Below are 26302 nucleotides of genomic sequence, written 5' to 3'. Positions count from 1 at the left end.
TCCATATACTAGAAAAGAGGAAAAATCTCAAATCAATTATTTAAGCTCCCATTGAGAAAACACAGGAAAAAAAGAACCAAATATATCCAAAGCAAGCAGAAGGAAGTAAATAATAAAGATAAAAACAGAAATAAATGAAACTGAAAACATAAAAATAATAGAAACAATAAAACAAAGGACTGATTCTTTGGAAAAAGTAATAAAATTAACAACCTTCTAGCAAGACTGACCAATGAGAGAGAAGATGCAAATTATCAACATCAGGAATGACAAAAAGGACCTCACTATAGACCATGTAAACATAAAAAGGAAAATAAGTGAATACCACAAACAACTCTACACACATAAATTTGACAACTTAGATAAAATGGACTAATTCCTTGAAAAACACAAACTACTACAACTCACCCAATATGAAATAGATAATTTGAATATCTCTATACTATGAAGAGATTTGAATTCGTAATTTTAAAACTCCCCAAAAGAAATCTCCAGGCTCAGATGGTTTCACAGAGAATTGTACCAAATGTTTAAAGGAAATGAAGACAATCTACACAACATCTTCCAGAAAATAAAAGAGGACAGATACTTCCCAGTTTATTTTATGAAGCTAGTATTACCCTAAAAACCAAAGAAGGACAAAAAAAACAAACAAACTATAGACCAATATCTCTCATAAACTTAGTTGTAAAAATTCTCAACAAAATACTAGCAAACCAAATACAACAATGTAAAAAAAGAATTACAGCACAACCAAACAGGATTTATTCCAGCTATGCAAGGTTAGTCATCATTCAAGAGTCAGTCCAAAAAATCAATCAATGCAATCTACCACATTAACAGGCCAAAGAAGAAAAATAACAAGATCATAGCAATCATTGCAAAAAAAGCTTTTGACAAGATTCAACATCCTTCATAATAAAAACTCTCAGGAAAACAGGAATAGAGGAAAACTCCCTCAACTTGATAAAGATCATCTACAGAAAAACCTACAATTAACTGTATACTTAACAGTGAAAGACTGAATGCTTTCCCCCTAAGATTAGAAAAAGGCAAGGATGTCTGCTCTTACTACTCTTATTCAACATAGTACTGGAAGTTATATTCAGTGCAAAAAAGGCAAAACAAGGGAATTAAATGCATACCCATCAAAAAGGAAGAAAATAGAACAGTCCCTATTTGCAGATGACAAGATCGTCTAAGGAATCTACAAAAAACTCTTAGGACTAATAAGTGAATTCAGCAAGGATTGCAGGATGCAAGATAAACATATGAAAAATCACTTGCATTTCTTTATATTTGCAATGAACATATGGACACAGAAATTAAAAGTACAATACCATTTAGAATCACTCAAAAAAGGGAAAAACTTAGGCAGAAATCTAACAAAACACATATAGATTTGTATGCTGAAAACTACAAAATGCTGATGAAGGAATTTAAAGAAGATCTAAATAAATGGTGAGAGGTACCATGTTCATGGACTGGAAGGCCCAATGTAGCAAATATGCCAATTTTCCCCAAATTGATATATAAGTTTAATGCAATTTTTATAAAAATCTCATCAAGATTTTTTTAGATATAGACAAGATTATTCTAAAATGTATATGAAAAGGCAAATAATGAAACCATTTTGCAATAACTAAAACAATTTTGGAAAGAGAAAGAATAAAGTAGGAAGAATCAGATTGATTTTAAGCCTTATTATTTAGTTACAGCAATCAAGAATATGCGGTATTGGTGGAGGGAAAGACACACAAATCAATGGAAGAGAACCTTGAAATTGGCCCACAAAAGTATGCCCAACTGATTTTTGACAAAGCTGTAAAAGCAATTAAATTAGGAAACATAGCCTTTTGAACAAATAGTGCTGAAGCAATGGGACATCCATCTATAGGCAACACACACACACACACACACAACCTGCAAAAAAACAAAACAAAACAAAAACTCCAAAGTTTCAAAACTTAGGGAAAAAGAGGAGAAAATCTTCAGTACTTAGGGCTAGGCAAACACTTCTTAGACCAGTAAGATCCATAAAAGGAAAAGTGGATAAATTTGACTTTATCACAACTATAAACTTTTGCTCTGCAAAAGACCCTGTTAAGAGGGTGAAAGTACAGGCCATAGAGTGAGAGAAACTATTTACAAACCATATATCTGATAAAGGACTAGTATTTAGAATATACAAAGAACTCTCAAAACTCAACAGTAAAAAAATGACAATCAGGGGGCTTCCCTGGTGGCGCAGTGGTTGAGAGTCCGCCTGCCGATGCAGGGGACACGGGTTCGTGCCCTCGTCTGGGAAGATCCCACATGCCACGGAGCAGCTAGGCACGTGAGCCATGGCCGCTGAGCCTGCACATCCGGAGCCTGTGCTCCGCAACCGGAGAGGCCCGCGTACCACAAAAAAAAAAAAAAAAAAGAATGACAATCAGTTAGAAAATGGGCATAAAGCATGAACAGATATTTCATTGAAGAGGATATACAGATGGAAAACAAGCATATAAGATGTTCGACACCATTAGCCTTCAGGGAAATACAAATTAAAATCACAATGAAATACAACTATACACCTATCAGAATGTCTAAAATAAGAAATAGTGGTAATGCAAATGTTGCCAAGGATGCAGAGAAACTACATCATTCATATATATATTGCTGGTGGGAATGTAAAATGGTACAGCTACTCTGGAGAGCAGTTTGGCAGTTTCTTGAAAAACTAAACATGCAGCTACCATGTGATCCAGTAATTACACTCTTGGGCACTTATTCCAGAGAAATGAAAACTTATGTTCACATTAAAAACTTTTACCTGAATATTTGTAGCAGCTTTATTCAGAATATCTAAAAACTGGAAATAACCTAGCTATTCTTCAATGGATGAGTGGTTAAACAAGCTATGGTACATCCATATCATGGAATACTACTCATCAATAAAAAGAAATGAATATTGATACATGCAACAACCCAGATGTGTCTCTAGAAGATTATGCTGAGTGGAAAAAAAAAGCCAGTTCCCAAAGTTTACATACCGTATGATGCTATTTATATAACACAGATAATTGTTTGCTGGGAGTTAAGTAGTGGTGTAGATATAAGAGAGCAACAGGAGAGATCCTTATGGTGATCGAAATGTTCTGTATCTTGACTGTATCGATGTCCATATCCCAACTGTGACATTGGCAAGACATTATCTTTGAGGGAATCTGGGTAAAGGGTACACAGGATCTCTCTGTATTATTCTTTACAATTGCATATGAATCTACCATTTTCTCAAAATAAAAAATTAAAATATTACCTGTGTGGTAATTAAAATATTACCTGTGTGGGTCTTCCCTGGTGGTGCAGTGGTTGAGAGTCCGCCTGCCGATGCAGAGGACGCGGGTTCATGCCCCGGTCCGGGAAGATCCCACATGCCGCGGAGCGGCTGGGCCCGTGAGCCATGGCCACTGAGCCTGCACGTCTGGAGCCTGTGCTCCGCAACGGGAGAGGCCACAACAGTGAGAGGCCCGCGTACCGCAAAATAAAATAAAATATTACCTGTGTGGTTTCTCTGTCATCTAAATCCTGATTGATGCAATACACTTCATCAGATTGGAGAATTTCTCTTCTCTTCCTAGTTTGATGAGAATTTTAGTTAGAGTAGGTGTTGATTTTTACCAACTGCTTTTTATGCATTTATTGAAAATAATCTCATGGTTTTTCTCCTTTTCGGTGAAAATTATATTGTTTGATTTTAGAATGTTAAGCCAATTTTGCGTTCCTGGGATAAACAATACTTTATTGCTGGATAAATTTGCTAATATTTGCTTAGGATTTTATGTCTACATTTATGAAATGTCTTTCAGGTACCTATGGGAGTGATCAATGTTATTAGTTTCTAAAATTAAAATTAAAAAGCTAAAATTAAAAAAGACCTGAGCAAAAGTAATAAAATATTAAAATTTGATAAGCCTGGATGGTGGGTAAATGGTAATTTGTTACATTATTCTCTATACTTCTCTGCTTTCTTCTTTTCAATTAAACAATCCTTGGTTGCAGCTTAGAAGACACATTCAGAGGATAGATTGAGGACATAAAAACTGGGTTCTGTGTGCTATTAGGAATACAGGGGTAGGATAGTCATGTGTAACCTCTTCACATAGCAATGGGTCAAACACATAGCTGGTACTCAGTAAAAGTTTATTAAATGAATTTAGATTTGTTTAAATCACACTCCAATACAACATAATGGATGCTGTGATCCAGATCCATCCTCAGGATCTAGTCAGTCATTCCCCCAGCTTCTGGGAGTAAGTTGCTCATGGCTCAATTTCTCTCTGGGAATTGCCCTCCTCCAAAGGAAACAGCCTTGCCAAAAGTTACAGGACCTGTCCACATACAGCCTCCATCACTGGTCAATGCAAGGACATAAATTTCTGGTCCCCTTCTTTAATTTGGAATAATTCTGAAAGGTCATCCCAGGCTCAGAGCATTCTTTGGGATTGGCTGAGGCTTCTGCTTAGTTTCACAATTCAACCTCTCCTTCTGCCTAATCCTGCTTCCATCACTCCCTTACAGGCTTGGCCTTGAAAGTACCTTCACCCCATCCCCACCGCAATAAACCTTCTGCATGTTAATCTCCCTCTTCCTCGGGGAACTCCACTCAGGACACGTATTACCCTATTTTACTTTTCTTTTCATAGCAGTTATCAGTATTTGAAATACCCTTATTTATTTAACGTTTTAATACTTGTTTATTGCCTGCTGTAAGAATGTAAGCTTCCCAGGACAGATCTTTTTCTTTTTCCATACAATGTACACTACTGTATCAAGAACCTAGGGCAGAGCCTGCAGAACACAAGCAGGCCCTCAATACTGGTTGTTGGAATGAACGAATGAAGAGAGACACACCTTGCCCTAGGTATCGTACAGTCAATAGCCAGTAACAAGCACTTGAGGGCGGAGACTCCGGACAAGTCCCCGAGTCCCCGCCCTTCCCAGCACGCCCCCAGGCGCAGGCAGAAGGCGGGGCCCCGCAGACGCCGCGGCCCGCGCAATGCGGCAACCGGCGGTACGGCTGCTGTGGCTGAGTCAGGTGCCGTATGCCGAGCTGCTGGCGCTGCAGGAGCGCTGGCTGCGGCGGCTGCAGGCCGAGCCAGGGACCGAGGCGGGCGCGCTCCTGCTCTGCGAGCCCGCGGGGCCCGTGTACACCGCCGGGCTGCGCGGCGGCCTGACGTCCGAGGAGGCGACGCGGCTGCGGGCCTTGGGTGCCGATGTGCGCGCCATTGGCCGCGGCGGCCTAGCCACCTTCCACGGCCCGGGCCAGCTGCTCTGCCACCCCGTACTCGACCTGCGACCCCTTGGCCTGCGCCTGCGCGCCCACGTGGCGGCGCTGGAGGCGTGCGCTGTGCGCCTGTGCGAGCTCCAGGGTCTACCAGGTGCCCGCGCGCGGCCCCCACCCTACACCGGCGTCTGGCTGGGCGAGCGCAAGATCTGCGCAATCGGTGAGCGCCTCGGGGCGGGGCCTGGCGGGGCCGGACCAATGGTGGTGAGGGCAGAGCCCCGGCTGGGAGGAGGTGTGTCTGGCGCGGGCTTTGAATCAGAACTAGTCCTGGATGTAATGTATCTTTCTTCCTCTGAAGGATTTTTTTCCCCTTTTTAAAAGAAAATTGTGGTAAAATACACATAATATAAAATGTACCATCTTAACCATTTTAAAGTGTACAGTTCAGTAGTGTTAGGTGTTTCCACATTGTTATGCAACCAATCTCCAGAACCCTTTTCATCTCTCAAAATTTAAACTCCACTTTTTATTTTTTGTGGTACGCGGGCCTCTCACCGCTGTGGCCCCTCCCGTTGCGGAGCACAGGCTCCGGACGCGCAGGCTTAGCGGCCATGGCTCATGGGCCCAGCCCCTCCGCGGCATGTGGGATCTTCCCGGACCGGGGCACGAACCCGTGTCCCTTGCATCGGCAGGCAGACTCTCAACCACTGCGCCACCAGGGAAGCCCTAAACTCCACTTTTAAACAACTCCCCATTTCACCTCCCCCCTAGCCCTTGACAACCTCCATTCTACTTTTATCTGTATGAATTTGACTTCTCTAGGTAACTCATTTAAGTGGAATCATACAGTAGTTGTCTTTTTGTGACTGGATTATTTCACTTAGCATAATGTCCTCAGGGTTCATCTATGTTGTAGTGTGTGTCAGGTTTTTTTCCTTTTTAAGGCTTAATAAATATCTCATTACATGTAAAAACAAATAAACAACAAAACAAAGTTTTTAACCCTCTTCACTGAAATATTCAGAACCAGAAGGGCCCTTAGAGGCCAACTCGTTCAACACTCATTTTTACCAATGGACACACACGGGAATTGAATTGCCAGGGTACTTCACAGTATCAGGACAATAAGGGTGAAATAGTTTTTTCAACCTTTTTTTTAAGCAACGGAGGAATCTCTTTGTTAAAGGACATTTTCTGTAATCTCCATAATAAGTGCAGCTACTGTGGAGCGACACACCTCTCCTCCCATTTTGTCCCCCTCCCCTGATCTGTGCACAACCCCTTGGGTGCTCTAGAAACAAAGTTGGAAAGTCAGTGGTCTAGTCCAGTTTCCTCATCACACTGAGGGGGATCATGAAGCCTGGGGAGGGAGGGTACCTATTCTAAGACCCATTGGTTTGTCTTGCAGGAGTCCGCTGTGGAAGGCACATTACATCTCACGGCCTGGCGCTGAACTGTTCTACGGACCTCACGTGGTTTGAGCACATTGTGCCCTGTGGGCTGGTTGGGACAGGTGTCACTTCCCTGAGTAAGGAGCTCCAGAGGCATGTCACTGTGGATGAAGTAATACCACGTTTCCTTGAGGCCTTTAAAGAGACCTATAAGTGCACATTGATCTCCGAGGACAGCCCCAGCTGAAGGGCATTTATATTATCACAGCCTGGAGGTCCTGCCTTGGAAAGCACCACACCTGACTTGGAGTCACTGAAACCCAGATTCTAGACCCAGCCCTGTCATTCACACACCATGAGACTATGGGCAAATCATGAGCTCTGAGCCATTGGTTCCATATGTATCCTGGTTTATTTATATCTTCCCCACCTACCTCAGATATAGATGTGAAAACATTATGAAAAGCGTGCTGTATAAATATAAGGCATTAGCACTACCATTGACACCATTTTCTCAGAAAAACTCAGATATCACAGAGTGTCATTTCTCAAATATTTATTATTTCCTCAATACTGTATTTAACTGGGGAGGCCTGGGCTCCAGTTCCTTTGATTTTTGTAAGAATCATTTCTCTGGATCATCCAGGTGAAGGTGATGTGATGTGGTGAATTTTCATTCTCAGGAGACCTGGGTGCTTTCCGCAATAAAAGGGAAAGGGAAAGGCCTCTTTAAAGAATAAAATGGGATTCTGTGTTCCTGGGTTGGATTTCTCAAGCCTGATAGCTATTTTTAGTTAGGTAACCTGAGCTAGGCCAGAGGCTAGGGGAAAGAGAAGAATAATTTCTCACACTGTACAAATGCCAAAGATAGAAGTAAGTTTTTCTTATACGACATCTCTGTTTGTAAGGTTCTATAGTAATTATCTATTGCTGTGTAACAAATCACCCCAATATTGTGGGTCAGGAATTAGGGAGAAGCTTAGCTGGGTGGTTCTGGTCAGGGTGTCTCAGGTGCAATCAAGATGTCAGCTGGGGCAACTCTCATCTGAAGGTTTGACTGGGGCTGGAGAATCAGCTTCCAAGATGATTCACTCACATGCTTGGTTGGTAGTAGTTGTTAAAAGGAGACCTTAATTCCTCACCTTAGTTCCTCATCATTCCACAGGGCTGCTTGAATGTTCTCATGACCTGGCAACTGGCTTCCCCCAGAGCAAGTGATGCCAGAAAGAGACAAGGTGGAAGCCACAATGTCTTTTATGACCCAGCATTGGAAGTCACACAGTCATTTCTGCAGTCTCTTAATATGTGAGCCCTATTCAGTATGGAAGAGACTGCACGAGGGTGATAGGAGGTGAGGATCATTAAGGGCCATCTTGGAGACTGACTACCACAGGCAGTTAGAGTAGAAAGAACCTTGAATGAGAAGTCAGGCAACTCTAGTTCCAGTCCTGGCTCTGTGGAACAGTAACCAACAACATTCAAGATGGCGGCTGCTTCCTGAGGGACTGCAATGAGCAGAGCTCCCTGCTGCTGATGGACAGGTGGTGGAGTTCAGCTACCAAAATGTGAGGGTTGTTCATTACCACAGCATAACTAGCTTATGCTGACGGATAAAATATGTTTGTATTAATTAGGACTCTTGTATTTGCAAGTGTAGAAACCCAACTCAAACTAACTTAAGCAAAAACAAACAATCAAACAAACCCCACAATGGGAGGGTTATTGGAAAAGGTACCGAGGGGGCCTTGCAACCCCAAGGATGGGGCTGCAGCAGGGCTCCAGAACAGAACCAGAGCATGTAGCCCTTTAGGAGCCCACATGGTGTTTTCTCTCCTGTTCTCTGCCGTGATTCTTGGTGTGTTTGCTTCATTCTATCTTACTTCAGTCCAGCTTTCTCTGTTTCCCAGGCCATGTAGTGGAAGATGGCTACTGCTGCTGTTATCCATGAATGTTGCAGTAGAGTCAAGGAAAATCCCCACGTTTCTGGCTTGAGCAAGTGGGTGGATGCTAGAGGTATTGCTGGGATAGAGAACTCTGGATAATGACCAAGTTTGGAGAGAATGATAATGAGTTCAGTTTTAGGGAAATCAGGTTTGAGATACTTGTGGAAGATGTAGGTAGAGAGGGCCAGTTGGGTGTTTGAATCTGGAGCATGGCTGTGATGAGCGATGGTTTCGGTCTGGGAGCCCAAAGAGAAGGGGAGGGCAGAGGACTGATAAATGTGAGGCACGGGCCGAGGAGGAGCAGGCCAAGGAGACTGAGAAGCAGTCTAGGCAGAGACATAGTGCAGGACCCAGAATGAGACCACACGACGATCTCATTCACTCTTCTGGCAGCACAGCAAGATAGGTAGGCTTATTTTATGGATGAAAAAACTGAGGCCTGGGAGGCTAAGTGAGTTATTTGAGGTCATGCACTTAGTTAGGGGCAGTCAGTCCCTGGCTCCTAATCTGGGCTCTTTTCCACTCTTCCACAGCTGCCTCTGAAGGGCGAGCAGGGCAGGTATCCTGGAGGAGACATGCCTCCACGAACAGGTGGGTCGACAGAGCTGAGGAGGACGCAGGGCAGAAGGCCAGAGTTAGGCTGAGGCTGGATGTGTGGAATTGGCTCAGGCCACTGCTGTGGGTTCCTGACTCTCCTTCCTTTCTGGACAGAGCCCACCTACGCTTTCCCACTGGGGCCCTTCCTCAAGGAAGGAAGCTGAGTGTACGAAAGAGGATAGTTAACACCCTGGCTTTTCCACCTCCAGAAAGCCTCTTCTTGTTTATGAGAAGTCTTTTCCTCATAAATAAACAAATTGTCCAAGGTCTGGTGAATGAGTGCTAAGTTTGAGGACGTGACCAACTGCAGTGACTGGCCCAGCCCTTGTTCCTTTGGCAGGAAACCAAACAGAACCTGCTCTGACAGTGTGACCAGGTGCACCTCGCTTCATGAAAAAAGCCTCTGACTGAAAACCTTCATGGAAATCAGATATTTGCAATCAAAATCTAATTTTTTCACTAAATTGTAATTTACCTTACCTATTATCATACCGTATTATAATAACTATAAAGTTTTAACAAACAACAACACTTGCACTCCCACCTAAAAAAACATTCTTTTCATTTGTGTGTTTCCAGCACTTGATTATGAGCAGACATCTTTTATTATTCTATTCTATTCTGTTTTATAATTCTATTATGAATTATTGTGTGGATAAAATTATGTATACTATTTTAAACCATAGTATTACAGAGATTTTCCCACATTGCTAGATAGTCTTTATATTTTTAACATCTTAATCTTGTTTTAATTTCTTTTAAAACTTAGATCTTTTAAAAAAATATAGGCAATGCATATACATGGAATAAAATTTAAAAGGTACAAAATGCTACCATTGTAATGTAAGTCTTATTCCTGTCCCTTTCCCCTGTAAACCCAGTCCCTTTCCTGGAGGCCTAAATGATGGTAAATGTCTTATTTATATTCTTCATAGATATTTTATATATATATATAAGCATACATGCTTATATGTGTACTTTCTTTTTCATATAGTAGCATACTATACACACATCTCTCCACTTTATAAGATTGTTTCAGGTCAGTATATAAAGAACATCCTCATTTTTAAAAACGGCTATGGAGTCATCCTCATTTTTCGAAACAGCTGTGGAGTATTCCATTCAGTGGATTTACCATGACTTATTTAGCTAGCCCCCTATTGAGGATGTTTAGGTTATTACTAATCTTTTTCTTTTACAAATAAGGCTGCAATGAGGATCCCTGTATAAATGTGCATGTGTGTCTGTGTGTGTGTCTGCATATTGTATCACACACAGTGAGCACAGAGTTTGCGTTTCTAGAAGTGATTTTCTGAGTCAAAGGACATGTGCATTTTTATTTTAATAGATATTATCATATTGCCTTTCATAAAACATACCGATTTATATTCCCATTGGCAATGTACAATGCCTGAATTTTAAATGTTCTAGCATCTTAGATTTTTCTTCATGTTTAAAGTTTTTTATTATAAAATCTTTCAAACATACAACAAACCCCATGAACCCCATGTACGCATAACACAGGTAAAACAATCAACTCATGGCCATTCTTAGTTTATCTAAACCAGTGCCCATTTCCTGCCTCCTCCCTGGATTGTTGTGAAGCAAATCACAGGTACCATATTATTTCATGCATAAATATTTCAGTATGTATTCCCAAAAGATAAGGATTCTTTAAAAACAACATAACCACAGTATGTCATTAACACATATAAAAAATACTTATTCAATATCAACAAATATTCAGTTAATATTCAGATTTCTTTCTTTGTCCCTCCTCCCCCGCTCCCTCGCTCCCTCCATCCTTCCTTCCTTCGTGTAGTTGGTTTGTTCAAACCAGGATTCAAACAAGGTCTACACACTGAATTTGGCTCATATGTCTCATAAATGTCTCTTTTCACCTATGGTTCCCCCGCCATCTTTTTTATCTTTTTCTCCTGCGTTTCCTGAAGGTTAAAAAGTAGATCCTGACAATTGGCATGATTCAGGTATGATTTTTTTAGCACATCTGCTTTGTAGGTGATGGTGTGTTCTTACATCAAGTAGCATGTAGTATCTGTTTTGGGGTTTTTTTTTTCCTCTTTTTTTTTGTGATGACTATGCCCTAGATTCATTATTTTATTAGGGGTTTGCAAGATGTGATACTCTGATTCTATCATTCCTTCTTCACTTACCAGCTGGAATACGTCTATAGACCTGGCAGGCTGAGTGCAAAAGAACTCAATATGTCCGGTAGCATTAGTGTTATTAGCATTTTATTAGTTTTTTAGTTTTGTTCATTTTCATTAAAATTTGTATTGAATAAATACTATGTAAAAGATTTGCTTTTACAGTTGCATTGGAGTTTAAACTGAGTTTAAATTTGAACATATTTAGATTATCAGCACTGAGTACCTCAATGATTTTTTTCCTTTAAAAGGGGTTCCTAAATCATTCAAGTTCATGAGACACTGGTATAAGACTATAGTGTTACATTTTTTCAATTTACCTAAACTGTGAGCTTTGCTAAGCCAGAGACTGTTTCTTTGTTTTGTTTGTTTGTATCCTAGCATGTGAAAGGAAACAGTGGTTCAATGACTGTTATTATGAGGAATTCCCTGTAGCTTTGGTCCTTTTGTTGACAGACATCAGTATCCAGTCTGTGAAGTGGTCATCCCAGCCCTGCTCACACAGCTCCAGACGTGGAGCATTCTTCATAATTCTGATTGTTAGAAAGTTGTTCCTCATCCCAAACTGAAACCTGCCCTCAACAGTGTCATAATTCTGCCCTCCTGCAAGTCCTCCTCTGAGAGGTCTTCCCTGGCCACACTGTGCATCCCCCTCGGGTGGCAGTGGCCCCTATAATGTAGTTACTTATTTCCATGTCTGACCCCGTCCAGACTGTGAGCTCCCCAGGCAGGGACTATAGCTGTTTCACCCATGGCCCTCTCAGGACCAGCCCAGGGCCTCACACAGAGGTGCCCAGAAATGGCCTGTTGAGTCAGCAAATGAATTCTATCCTAGGAGCGGGCTCTTCTTCAAGTTAAACTTTCCTGATTCTTCTGTTCTTCATAAAATATGGCTTCCAGATTCTGCCCCCACTGCCCTCATCTCAACAGGTTCCAATTGGCTAACATGGCCTTAACCTGTGTTGCTTGAAGATAACATGCCTGGTGTGGTCCGGCCAGTGTTGGAGAAGCTAGTAAAATAGTCTTGTTCAGGCTTCAGAGGCAACAATAGGCCTTTGACTAAAAAAGACCCTGGGGCTTCCCTGGTGACGCAGTGGTTGAGAATCTGCCTGCTAATGCAGGGGACACGGGTTCAAGTCCTGGTCTGGGAGGATCCCACATGCCGTGGAGCAACTAGGTCCGTGAGCCACAACTACTAAGCCTGCGCGTCTGGAGCCTGTGCTCCACAACAAAAGAGGCCGCGATAGTGAGAGGCCCGCGCACCACGATGAAGAGTGGTCCCCGCTTGCCACAACTAGAGAAAGCCCTCGTACAGAGATGAAGACCAACACAGCCAAAATAAATAAATAAATTACTAAACTCCTAAAAAAAAAAAAAAAAAAAAGACCCTGAAAGAGCTACATGCTGAACTGCTAGACTACATGCAGGTCAGCAGAAACGGTGCTCGCAAGTCTTGGGAATCTGGCCAGTTCCCGGGGATCAGCGAACATTCTGAGACTTACAACTAAAGTATCAAAGCATTTGCAATAACAGCCAGAGCTGCATATCTTCACGCAAGCTGATGATCCTCAGTTTGCAGCTTGGCGTTAAAAGCAGGACTCCTTTGGGCGGCACTCTGCAGTCTCACCCGTGGGGCGAACACACCACCTGGGACCTTCCCAATTGGGACTCCAGGTTGCTGTGCAAGGGACTTCCCAGCTGCTGCTTGGATCTGGAAGTAGGCGTCGGCCCAATTCAGTGATGTATGCTCTGTTATATACTCTGTTAACACTCTTATTCCTTTTCCTCTAATGATTGTATATTGAAATTTATATACTCTGTTAATATTCTTATTCCTTTCCTTTTAATGGTTGTATATTGAAATTAAGTTAAATCACCTTCTATTAAAGATTTGATTGAAGCTGTTTATTTGTGTGAGATGAGTGGTTATTTTGCCAGCGAATCCAACAAACCTTAAAACCAAAAGCAGACTTTTGGCCAAACAGCCAGTGCAAGGTGTGTCAGCCTGTGCTGGGCCCTGGGGACACAGAGATGGGCCAGACTTGGTCCCTGTCTTCAGGGAGCTCACAGCTTGGTGGAGGAGACACACCAGTAAAAACTGTTCGCAGTAACCTGTTATAAGTACCATGAGAGAAGTCTGTACAGGTACTATGGGAACATAGAAGTGACAAATCTTAAAAGGGAAGAGGGGCAGAAAAGGCTCAAGTGACTTCTAAGTTGTAAGAAAGAGAAAACCTGGCTCAAACGCAATGAAAAGCAGTATCTTAGATCTCGTATCTAAGAAGTCTGGGGATAGACTTTAGGCACAGATTGATCCAGGAGCGGGCAGCATCTAAGGGTGAGTTAGCCAGCCCCAGGAGGAAGGGTGTTCCAGGCAGAGAGAGCAGCATAGGCGAAGGCCTGGAGGTGAGAGAGATCAGGTGGGTATTGGAAGAACAGCAGATTTTCCTCCTACCCCTTTCTAGGGTGAACAGCCTGGCCTCACAGCCTCCTCCCACATTCCTTACTTCTACTCCTCTCTACTAGCCCTTGCCCGGAGCAGCCTGAAAATGAATGCGGAGGACCTCACCCATTTGACTGACTTGCCACTGCCTCTGCTTGATCCTCCCATTTGCCCCTCTGTATGCTCACCACCCTTCTCCACCCACCATGGGACTCCTTGCTCTTGAGCTTCCATCTGGGTTGGTACAAAGTCAGCAGTAGAAGACCATAGGGTGGGAGGGGAGGGAGTGGAGGGAAAGGAAGGGATTCATTTCCCAGCTCCGTCTCTGCTAGGTCAGCATGGGTTGGTTGCAGTCTCTACATGAAGTCACAGTCCCAGCCTGGCTGCCCTCCCTGGGCTCCAATAAACCCATCCCACCCTTGCCCTCCAAGCCTGGCAATGCTTTCCCTCCTCACTGTTGCTAGCCAGACATGCTGCACCATTCCTTGTCAGTTTCCTAAATCCTCCTTCATGCTCTCTTCAAAGTATCTAGTTTCAGGGTGCCATCTGTTTCCTGCCAGAACGCTGACTGACATGGCCCTGATTTGCAGTCAGAGGCTGGACTGGGGACATGCTATGCCTTGTGAGATGCTGGGTACCTTCAAGGAGTTTTTGTTATTCAGCTCAGCTCAATTCCACCACACTCACCTCTCTCCAGCCCAACCCACATGGGCCCAGGGCTGTTATAAGCACTTTACAGGCATTATTTAATCATCACAGCAAATAACAAACCCACAAGGTTGTATTGCTGACTGTGTTCTGAGAAGAGGAAACCGGCTCAAATGAAGATTTGCCCAAGTTCATATAGTTAGTTAAAGGCAGATCCATGATTTGAACTCAAGTCTGGACTCCAAAGGCTGTACCTTCAACAGCACTCCTGTTGACTCCCACTCTGCCATCCACACAGGAAGGTGAAAGGACCAAAGGAGACAATGAGTGTGAAAGTGCCTTTGAGACCCTGAAGAGCCAACACACCTGGTTGGCCTTAGAGCTGTAGTGTGTCCTGTTGCTCCCCAGGGCCAGGCTGAGTCTTTGACAGGCACTCAAGGAGGTCAGAGCTGACAGAGGCCCCAGAGATCAGACAGCCTCACCCCTTCCTGTGCTGAGGGAGAAACAGCCCCAGAGAAGACAAGTGGTCCCCCCAAGGTCCTACACTTGCAGTAGGAGCCAGAATTAGAATTAGGAGCCAGAATTAGAATTTAGAATGTCTTCAGACACCCCATAACTCTATCAGGGAGAAGGATGTAGCGCTCCCCTTAGAGAGAAGTATAGAAGAGAGAGAAGTGGGTGGGGATCAGGATTGGGGAAGCTGGTGATTTCTGGACTACAGAGTTTCAGACCTGAGGGATGCAAGGGATTTCAGAGCCCATCTAGAAGGCTCCTCTGATAGCCACTCTGACAAGGAAGCTCTACTTGCTCACCTCCAAGATAAGAAGCCCATTCCCATCAGAGGCAGCCTGTCCCACACTCCCAGTGAGCAGAGATCTGGATCCTGTGACTCTCCCATCCCCAAGCCCGCTTGGTCTCAGGTCTTCTCTCTAGGACTCCACAGAACATGCCTGCTCCCTCTGCCCAGGTATGTGAGCCGTGCTCACGGCACACTTACTCCCCTCTTCTCGTTTCTCATTTCTGCTCAACTGTCAATCTCCTGTCTGCCCAAATCATATCTGTTTTCCAAGGCCTACTATAGAGGATACTTGTTGCTTCAGCCTGTACAGCCATTCAGACTACCTCTGATAGTAGCATCCAGATTTTCCTTAGGGAATCACCCCCCACCAGTTTTATGTGTGTGTATTTGTTTGTTTCTTTTAATTGAAGTATAATTGGCATGTAACATTATATTCGTTTCAGGTATACAACATAATGATTTGATATTTGTATACATTGTGGAATGATCACCACAATAAGTCTAGTTAACATCCATCCCCTTACACAGTTACAAAATTTATTTTCTTTTTTTTTTTGGCGGTACGCGGGCCTCTCACTGTTGTGTCCGGAGCACAGGCTCCGGACGCGCAGGCCCAGCGGCCATGGCTCACGGGCCCAGCCGCTCTGCGGCATGTGGGATCCTCCCAGACCGGGGCACGAACCCACATCCCCTGCATCGGCAGGTGGACTCTCAACCACTGCGCCACCAGGGAAGCCCTGTGATGAGAAATTTTAAGATTTATTCTTTTTTGTTTTTTGAAGGGAGGTTTCAGTTATTCAGTGTTTCCAGTTTTTCAATAAGGGATACAGATGGAAAAGCCAGGGCCTCTTCCCACAGAGTTTACAATCTGGGGAGAGAACAAGAGAGATATCACATAACAGAGGCAAATAATTCTAGGAGATAAATGTCCCTCAATGTGTTTTTCAAAATACAAGTTCTTGTACAAACGTGTAACTAAATACTGACTCCAAGGTGCTTCAGTTATATCTGAAAGGGCTTTGAGAAAATAAGAAGTCCTGTTACTGGATAAAGCTAGTGGTCCATCTCGCCTTTCCAGCAGCACCAAAGGAAGTTGTAGGGAGAGCAGAGGTTAACTGTCAAGATAGCTTTTAATTTGTAAATTTATCCAAAGTTTGAAAATATGGGGATTCTTAGGAATCCCACTTGTCAGTGAATGGCCTACCTATATGTCCACTACATCTACAGACTACACACACACCCACTCAGATGATTCTCAGAATGGGGGTATATGAGAAGTTAATTCTCATGTCTGGCTTTGTCATTCTTCGCCTTTCCCTCTCATATCTTCAATCACTTGTGTCACAGGACAAATATAAGTAGTTGGGAAGTGTTAAACTCTGACAGTAAAGCAAAATCAGAGTTAAAGGCAAATGTTTAATGAATCATGTTCAAACACACGCTAGTCAATGAAGAACTTTAGGTTCAAAGGGCCAGATATTCTGCATTCCCAAGAAATCGCAATCAGCTTCTCATTCTGGTTAAATATTTTCACCTTGCATTTTGCGGCCACAAAATTAGTGGTACATTTTTCAGCGTTGATCTATCATTCAAAGATTCAAATTAAGGGACTGAAAGAAAACATTTTGTATCTGTGTATTTGAAAAAATCTGTCAATGAACAAGGAGCCAGGTGTCAGTTTCCTATGGGGGGAATGTTCTCATGGAGGTACTGTAAGGGTAGGTTAGTCCACTTCATTTCTTGTTCTTTAACATTCTGTGGTGCCGCCATTTTCCTGTTCAGGTTCAGGAAGCTCATTCGGTGGTATTACAACATCCTCATAAGGCAGCTTGTCTTCTCACCAAGCATCATCAATCAAATCCAAGATCCTTCCATCTCTCTGTACCTCACTGTCCATTCTCCTGCAGCTTTAATCTTGCCAGATCTGCAAGCCAAAAAGGTTATTTCCTAAACATGAAGACTGAGGAGATAATGTAATCCAGCAGTAGGATTCTCCAGGCTTTTTAGCCTGGATGTGTCTTTTGGCATGATATTACCCTGGGAAAGACTCATCTCATCTGTTTATTTATAAGATCACAGTCCCTCCCAGCTGATTTTCGTGGTCACACACAGATGCCACCTTTTTGTAAAGTTTTCTCAGATCACTCTAGCTTCAGCACACACTCTGCCCTTGATCGGTTCCTTCTCGTCCTTATGATCCACTAAACAAGTTAGGTCGGCTTTGTGACTGATTGCTCAGGCATTATTGTTTCCAATTGCTGTGTGTAAATTTTGTATCAATGACTCAGCATATCTTTCCCCAATCTGGCCTCAATCTTTTCCCATCTGTCCCTCTTCCGGACACCTCTAACCCTGTCATACTTTCCAACCTTTGCACTTAAAGGTCTCTTTGCCCCATCACTAACACCTACTTTTCCTTCCAAACTCAGAGTTGGACGTCAGCTCATCGGGGTCAATATCGCATTTCCAGAGTTAGGCGGTAAGGTGCCTTCACTCTTCAGGGGTTGGCAGAGTGGAAAGCATAAGGCGGGCAGTGACCAGGACACCTCCACCATCCCAAGCACTTTACCACACTCGCCAGAATAAGCCATTACCACTTTCCTGAACAAAATTTTTCTTACACGCGTGACTATCCCAATGCTTTTAATGTTCTATCTTGTTCCTTTTTTCCCAGCTAACTCTCAGTCAGTCTAAAAACTTGGCTCCCAGGTCACCTCCTGCAGGAACTTTCTCTAAGTGCCCGGAAGAACGCGGTCCCCGCCCCTCCGCAGGCCCCATAGTTCCCTGGGCACAGTGAATGGTCCCCATCGGGAGCTTGTTGCATTGCCCGCCACAGGGTCTTCCCAGACAGGTGATGCCTATGTTCCCCGGGGCAGGGCAGTTTTATCCATCTCTGTTTTAGAGCTCTGTAAACGTGCAGTTACATTAGCAAAGCTAAAACGCCTCCCCCCCACCCCCCGCTAAAAATGACCCTCGCAGGCCACCACCGTTGGTACAGGCGTGGGAGGCCGCTCCACAGCCTAAGATTTATTCTTTTAGCAACTTCAAACATGCAATCCAGTATTATTAACTATAGTCACCATGCTGTACATTACATCCTCATGGCTTATTTCATTCATTCATTCATTCATTTATGGCCGTGCCCCACAGCTCCTGGCATCTTAATTCCCCAACCAAGGATCAAACCCGGGCCGACAGCAGGGAAAGCGCAGAGTCCGGGAATTCCCGGCTTATTTATTTTATAACTGGAAGTTTGTACCTTTTGCCCCCTCCACCCATTTCCCCCACCCAAGTGTATGTGGTTTGAATAGAGATGACACACCCCCTACCAGCTTCTGTGACTGGGATAGGCACTGAGTCCGTTTCAGGACAATAAGAGTCTGACCCAGGACTTCTGTCAGGAGGGTTGTGGGGGAAAGAAGCTCTTTCTACCGGTTTCATTCATAGAATAGAGTGTATGCATGGAATTCAGGCAGTCATTTTGTTACCACAATATGGGATTCTGCCTGAGCATGGAGCATCAGTGAGAAAAGCAGAGACAGCTTCCTGAAGACATCATCTGAGCTCCTGGATCCAGCCATGCCTGAAGCTAGATATGTCAGGATTTTATACTTTTATGAGCTGAGAAATTCCCTTTTCTACTTAAGTCAGTTTGAGCTGGGTTTTCTGTCTGTTGCAACTAAGATTCCTGATTGATACATCCATCATCTCTGCAAACCCTAGTCCACATTGAACCCACATTCTTCTGCATTCCCATAGCCCTTATTGTTTAAACCATAAGATTCAAAAAGTCCATGTTTATACAACCATGAACACATATGCCCTTATTAATTTTTTTCCCCACATTGTGCTGCTTGCGTGATCTTAGTTCCCTGACTAGGGATTGAACCTGTGCCCTTGGCAGTGAAAGCACGGCGTCCTAACCACTGGACCACCAGGGAGTTCCCAATAGCTCTTCTTTATGGAACACTTGCTATGTGCCAGGTACGAGGTGAAGCACTTTAAATACAATATCTTATTGTAATCCATACAACCATAAGATGTAGTTGTTTTTAATCCCCATTCTACATAAGGAAACTAAGACTCAGTGAGGTTAAGTTCTCACAGCTGATAATTGCAGGGCTAGGATTCAAACCCAGCTCCATTGGACCCCAGAAGCTGTGTTCTCGAGTACTCTTCCACCTTGCTGCCCAGGACACAGCATGTGTGAGGGTGAAGAAGAGGCCACTGAGATCTTCAGTGTCCTGACACCACACCTTGCTGCACGTCTTCCAGTGCTCTTTTCACCACTCTTTGCTGCCTGCAGGGGCAGGAGGATGGTTAAGCTCAGAACAGGAAGATAAATGTTCTGTGGGCTAAACTGACAGGCCAAGAGGAGACAAGATTGCAGAAGCACAGACACAGGCTCCTGATGAGTAATGGAATAAAATTACTTGATGTGATCATTAAACTTCCTCTGTGATTCATGCTGTATTTTCCTTGGTAACCCAGGCTTCTGAGACCGTTGACGACAGACATCATCCATGCTCGTCCTACCTCCCAACGCTTCTCCCCCACCTACTAGACAGACATTGAGTTACATCCTGGGTATTCTATGGTGAAAAAGATACACCTGGCCTGTCTTCTTGCAGCGCTTACAGTCTAATGGGAAAGGCAGACCCCAAATCAGTACACAGATAAATAGAAGACTGGGTTGGGGTTGAGTCCTATGAAGGAAACAAACAGGGAATTGGGTGGATGACGGTTGCATTTACCAAGAGACAGAAAACTGAAGGGAACAGGGAAGGAAGTCACGAGTTCCAGCCACAACATGTTATCCAAACAGAGATGTCAAGTAGGTAGTTAGATATAGGAGTCTAGTGCTCAGAGGAGAGAGGTGTGGCCGAGAGGTTGAAAGAACATCAGGCTCTCTCAGGTTCTATCTCTTCTTGGAAGCCTTCCCTGATAACGTAATTCCTAGTGATCTTTCCTTTCATTACCTTTATTCATTCATTCATTTATTCAACAAATTCTCAGTAAGGTCTACTCTGTGCAGACTTAGTGCTGGCTTAGTGCCCTTAAGGAGCTTATGTTCTAGGTGTGGAATCAACAAATAAAGTAGACAATTATAACACAGAATGGTAAGTGCTATGTTCAAGGGAAGTGTAAGGGGCTGTAGGAGAATGGCCTTCTGCATCAGCCAGGTCCAGCAGGAAGCAGATGGCCACGTCACATCAGTAATGTGAGGAGGCTCTATTCAAAGAGGTAGGCAGGAAGTAGGGAAACCACAGGGGGTTGTGAAGTACCCTGGATCTTGAAACATTTGGGCACCATTACCTCTCCAGGCCTGAAGGGGAGAGGAAAGGGGGTGGTTACAGGAATCCAGAGAAGAAGAGAGGTCTGAGATAGGGCTGACAGACAGGAGCTGTGAGCTTCAGTTGAGGGATGCAGCAAGAACAACAGTAGCAAAATATGTATATATTTTAAAGTTAAACAGATCAGATTGAAAACCAAGGCAGGGAAGGGCTTTAAGGGAGGGCAGAAGAAGGGAGGGATTAGGATTTGTAAATAGGATGGTCAGGAAAGGCCTCACAAAGAAGGTGGCATCTACGCAAAACTTGAAGGAGGTGTATCTCTAGATGAGTTTTCCCCAGACCCCTTCAGTTGGCCCACTTCACTCCCCCGTCCCCCATCTCAAGGTCCAGGGCCTTGTCCCCAGCCTCTCTGGATTAGAGAGTTCCCTGAAGGTCCTTCTCAGACTACGGTTTCCCCAGGAGAGGAGTTCTGTTTCATCCTTCCTTTTCTCATCTAATAACACTAGAAGCTGCCATTTATTAAGCGTATGCATCACGCTCTTGGCATGTTACACACATTGGGCCATCTAAGCCTCATAGCAAGACTGCAAGGCACAGCTGGGGAAAATGAGGCAGTTCAGCCCACTTTCCATTGGCCCCTTGGCCAGCTGCCTTCCCTAACAGGGCTCCTGCCCCGTCCTCACTCCAGAGAAGGGGAAATGGAAGACAGACCTTAAGTTTTTGAAGGACTGAAAAAGGGAACAAAGATTAGGAGTGTACTTGATGTCTCCATTGTGCACAAGGACCAAAGGGTAGAAGTCAATAGGAGGCAGTATTTATCAAAATGTGAGAACATCCTAACAATCAGAGCCTCAGATGCCTTGGAGGCAATGAGCTCCTTTTCACTAGAGGTGTGCAAGACAAGCTGATCAATCTGTTGTCAAAAATGAAATACAGGCCAGCCCCTAGCCAGCAGCTTCACGCTGCCCAAGGGCCAGGGGCGTGTGCGCGACTTTCCTCTGCCCTGTGAAGGGTGTGCCTCCCACCGCTATGGGCCTTGGAGCCACTGCCCTCATTTTCTCTTGCTGTCTTGAATGCAGTCCAAGGGAGGTGCCTTGCAACCAGCGCGTTGAGCGCCAAGAAGGACCAGGAGATGGAACTGGAGCCACCACATTCTACTTATGAAGGAGATGAAAAGTTTCCAGGAATTAAGTCCCATTTCATTTCAGTATAAGATAGGAGAAAATGGTGATCCCAAAGCCTTCTTCATAGAGATTTCCTGGACAGAAACATATCCTCAAACACCTCCAGTCATATCTATGAACTCATCTTTTAGCATCATATCATCAGCTGTAAAGCAGAGCATATCAGCCAAGTTACAGGAAGCAGTGGAAGGACCGCCATGACCCACATGTTGTTTGAATATGTGAAGGACAATAAACAACAGTTCATGGAGAATCACCATCCCTCTTAATTCTACGACAGCCACAAGAAATATCATCTTGTTTGAAATTCCTAATGCAGCCCCGTCAAGTGAGAAAAAAAGACAACTTTCAAAAGCCCAGAAGGAACTATATCCAATCTCCTGGGATAAACCATATGGAAAAGAATATTTAAAAAAAGAATGTATATATGTGTATAACTGAGTCACTTTGCTGTACAGCAGAAATTAGCATAACATTGTAAATCAACTATACTTCAATTAAAAAAATAGAGAATTAGGGGACTTCCCTGGTGGTCCAGTGGCTAGGGCTCTGGGCTTGCAATGCAGGGGGCCCGGGTTTGATCCCTGGTCGGGGAACTAGATCCCACATGCATGCTGCAACTAAGAGTTTGCAAGCCACAATGAAGATCCTGTGTGCCACAACTAAGACCCAGTGCAACCAAATAAATAAATATTTTTTTAAAAATAGAGAATTAAAAAAAAAAAAAAGCCCAGAAGCATAAGTTGGTAGATAAAGCAGATCACAAAGGAGAACTTCCTCGAGGATGGAACTGGGTTGATGTGGTGAAGTTAAGCAAAATTGGCTTTAAAGATGATGAATAGCACTTGGAATTTGAGACATGGGAAGAGCATCTTTTAAAAAATAAACTGGGTTCAAAATCTTTTATTACTCTTTTCTGGTATTGAAGTGACTTTTTATAAAAACAGATTTTTTGGATATATTTCTTACATAAAAAATGTTTTAAGCTGAAAGTTCATGAGGAGATCTGGTTGTATTAAATTATTTTCACAAACTTACCTTAATAAAAGGTGAAAATGTTACTGATTAGTATACTTTATGAAGCCAATTGAGCTTTGTAAATGGACAAATATGGGGAATAATAATCAATGTTAACTCATATGATCTTATTCTAGTTGGTGTAATTTTTTTAAAGGAATATGAAGCCCTTTTCAAACTCTCATCTCAGTGGGACAGAATACTGAGTGAACAATTAGTCCACAGCATGATCCATATTAATAGGCTTCTCATCTTAGTGAAGCCTTCATCTCTTCTTTCTCTTAATTACTGAAGCATAAACTGCTTCAGAGATTTAAATACTAGTATTTGAACTTTATACATAATATTGTTTGTAGTTACTTTTTACTTTTCAAGGGTGAACTGCTTATTTTTAATAAACGAATATCTGTTTATACTTTTCCCCTGGTTTCGGTCACAGTGTTCAATTATAAGAGCTTTCAATGGAATGTTGAACAGGAGAATATAAAAACAAATCTGCCAAATACACTAGAGAGCATTTGAATAGAAGTGCTGGTTCCTATTTAAAACATTTCTCTTTGCTGTATATACCAAAATAGATGGGAGTAAAAGATGCCTTAATATTTAATTTTTGTATTGTTAGAGACAATGGTTTAAAGAAATTCCTATTTATTTAATATTTAATTTTGTATTGTAAGAGAAAATGGTTTTAAGAAATTCCTATTTATGTATTTTTAGTTGTTTGTAACTGAGGTCTTCTAAATGGTTTAATATAAAACCACAATTCTAGTCTTGCTTCTTTTCAAGTATCCAAATGTATTTCTCAGCATCTTTAAAATAATAGACTTAGAAGTCTTTCAACTGCTGAACTGTAGTACATGCTTATTTTTTTAAAAAATCATTAACAGAGGAAACTATTGGTGTAGTTTTACCAGCAAGTTATTGATATGTATGTGTGATTCACAGTGATTCTGTATGTGCTCCCCAGCTATAAGAACACATAGGATGGACTTACCTGGTGGTGCAGTGGCTAAGAATCCGCCTGCCAATGCAGGGGACATGGGTTCGAGCTCTGGTCGGGAAGACCCCACGTGCTGCAGAGCAACTAAGCCCGTGTGCCACAACTACTGAGCCTGAACTCTAGAGCCCACGAGCCACAACTACTGAAGCCTGTGCACCGCAACTACTGAAGCCTGCACGCCTAGAGCCCATGCTCCGCAACAAGAGAAGCCACCGCAATGAGAGGCCCGCACACCACAACGAAGACCCAGCGCAGCCAAAAATAAATTAATTAATTTTAAAAAACACAAAAACCACATAGGACTACTACAGTGGTATCTGGAAGGGTTGATTGTTGGTTCCTCAAGTCACAGTTATGCAGCTTGGGTCTGAGTTTTTAAAGAATAGCTAACTTTTAAAGAAGTTTCCTTAGCAAAAGAGCAGTTGAGTTGTGACCATGGTTTTTACTGGGCTAACGCTGGCTTCAGTTAAATCGTTTGAATTATGAAGTAAGTATAATTATGGTGAGGAAGTTCAGCCTCATTTTCAAATGCTGAATCACATTTTATTTCTTGAATTAATATGATATAAACATTAAAATTCAGGACCATTGGAATATGTTGATTTGTTTGCTTGTTTTTTTAAAGAAATTGCAACTGCTACATTTGCTAGTGGAAGAAAATGGTTTTGCTCTGAAGATTCTGAAATTGTTCAGGCTTATCATGGTTCATAGATTACAAAGAATAATGCTAGTTAAATGCCAATGAACTACTTTTACTCTTTTTATATGAAATGTATAAATTTCGGAGGTGGGGTGATGGTGGCAGTGGTGCCTCTTACTACCTTATGTGAAACAGTTGAACATTCTCATCAATATTGCCATCATCATCAATATCTCATCAGTACTGCCATCATCATTTTCTAAGTTTGTTTACTTAAAATTGTATGGAATGACACAATTAATAAGCAATAAAACCTCTATTACACACATACAAAGAAATATAGGGAATTCTTGGGTAAGGGATTTGACTAGGTAACTAAGAGTCCTTCCAACTTAGGTTCTATCAATAAATGATTCTAGAACTCTAACATGGTATGATTCTAAGACTGTGATTCCAAAATTTTATTAGGACAAGAGACAATCCCTAACTTCAGAGAATTCACAATCTAGTAGATGAGGTGAACAAATAGTGACTTTTCATAATTGTAATAAACACTCCTATAGATTAGATGCAAGGCTTGGCAGGATGTGGGAAGGAATGCTTACTGAGCCACGGCTGTTTCCTCAAGGCTGGTCTCAAGAACCACTTGAATCACAATCTCTCCAGAAGCTTTTTTTTTTTTTTTAAATGCTAATTTCTGGGCTCTAGTCCAGATCTCCTGAATCAGAACCTCTGGAGTGGAACCCAAAAGTCTACTTCACTTAAAATAAAGGCCAAGGTGATTCTTAGGTAGACTGAAATTTGAGACTGCCTGCTCAGAGTCAGGATGACTCCCCTGAGAGATGATATCCAGACAGGAAAAAAAAAAAAAAAAAGTAGCTGGGTCAAAATATGAAACTACAAAAGTCACACAGAAGTAACATGTTTTTTCTGTCTCTTTGCTTTTGTCTTTTTTTAACATCTTTATTGGAGTATAATTGCTTTACAATGCTGTGTTAGTTTCTGCTTTACAACAAAGTGAATCAGTTATACATATACATATGTTCCCATATCTCTTCCCTCTTGCATCTCCCTCCCTCTCATCCTCCCTATCCCACCCCTCTAGGGGGTCACGAAGCACCGAGCTGATCTCCCTGTGCTATGCGGCTGCTTCCCACTAGCTATCTATTTTACGTTTGGTAGTGTATATATGTCCATGCCACTCTCACTTTGTCACAGCTTACCCTTCCCCCTCACCATATCCTCAAGTCCATTCTCTAGTAGGTCTGTGTCTTTATTCCCATCTTACCCCTAGGTTCTTCATGACATTTTTTTTTCTTAAATTCCATATATATGTGTTAGCATACGGTATTTGTCTTTCTCTTTCTGACTTACTTCACTCTGTATGACAGACTCTAGGTCCATCCACCTCACTACAAATAACTCAATTTCGTTTCTTTTAATGGCTGAGTAATATTCCATTGTGTATATGTGCCAGATCTTCTTTATCCATTCATCTGTCGATGGACGCTTAGGTTGCTTCTATGTCCTGGTTATTGTAAATAGAGCTGCAGTGAACATTCTGGTACATGACTCTTTTTGAATTATGGTTTTCTTAGGGTATATGCCCAGTAATGGGACAGAAGTAACATGTTTTGATGAAGATTAGCAATTTTGTACAACATTCCCTCCATGTGATAGGTCTTTTTTTATTTTTTATTTTGTTTTTATTTTTGTTTTTTGCGGTACACGGGCCTCTCACTGTTGTGGCCTCTCCCGTTGCAGAGCACAGGCTCCGGACGCGCAGGCTCAGCGGCCATGGCTCACAGGCCCAGCCGCTCCGCGGCATGTGGGATCTTCCCAGAACAGGGCTCGAACCTGTGTCCCCTGCATCGGCAGGCAGACTCCCAACCACTGTGCCACCAGGGAA

The 26302-nt window shown here is 42.8% G+C and overlaps 1 protein-coding gene and 2 pseudogenes across 9 annotated transcripts; 2 read left to right on the top strand and 1 right to left on the bottom strand.

Annotated features, from left to right (window-relative positions):
* The first annotated feature begins 4948 nt into the window (after positions 1 to 4948).
* LIPT2 (lipoyl(octanoyl) transferase 2) lies at positions 4949 to 12762 on the top strand. 9 transcript variants are annotated; one of them, XM_089915304.1, is made up of 4 exons: positions 4949 to 5489; positions 6678 to 6797; positions 9137 to 9194; positions 11750 to 12762. In XM_089915304.1, the coding sequence occupies exons 1-4, from the start codon at positions 5042 to 5044 to the stop codon at positions 11754 to 11756; spliced, it is 633 nt and encodes a 210-aa protein (XP_089771430.1). In that variant the 5' UTR covers positions 4949 to 5041; the 3' UTR covers positions 11757 to 12762. The 9 variants fall into 9 exon arrangements, 5 of the variants coding, with proteins under 5 accessions (XP_089771430.1, XP_089771431.1, XP_022449513.1 ...); XM_022593805.3 differs by having other exon boundaries at positions 4971 to 5489; positions 9541 to 12762; XR_016393845.1 differs by having other exon boundaries at positions 5002 to 5489; positions 6678 to 8225.
* A 3156-nt stretch (positions 12763 to 15918) lies between these two features.
* LOC149748741 (anaphase-promoting complex subunit 13 pseudogene) lies at positions 15919 to 18570 on the bottom strand (annotated as a pseudogene).
* Positions 18571 to 20420: 1850 nt separating this feature from the next.
* On the top strand, positions 20421 to 26041 carry LOC111184810 (RWD domain-containing protein 4 pseudogene; annotated as a pseudogene).
* Positions 26042 to 26302: the final 261 nt, after the last annotated feature.

This window comes from Delphinapterus leucas, chromosome 7, assembly GCF_059928025.1.
Source record: "Delphinapterus leucas isolate spDelLeu-1000000601 "Yukka" chromosome 7, BTC_Dleu_Yukka2, whole genome shotgun sequence".
Classification (NCBI taxonomy): Eukaryota; Metazoa; Chordata; class Mammalia; order Artiodactyla; family Monodontidae; genus Delphinapterus; species Delphinapterus leucas.
Note: the sequence above shows the minus strand (reverse complement) of the source record. Positions and strands in the feature narration are given on the sequence as shown.

Bases quoted from the DNA above. Each gene is read 5' to 3' on its own strand.
- LIPT2 (XM_022593804.3), top strand. From the start codon at position 5,042: ATGCGGCAACCGGCGGTACGGCTGCTGTGGCTGAGTCAGGTGCCGTAT. The intron at 5,490-6,677 runs GTGAGCGCCTCG...TTTGTCTTGCAG, and splicing joins GCGCAAGATCTGCGCAATCG to GAGTCCGCTGTGGAAGGCAC. The intron at 6,798-9,136 runs GTAAGGAGCTCC...ACTCTTCCACAG, and splicing joins GACAGGTGTCACTTCCCTGA to CTGCCTCTGAAGGGCGAGCA.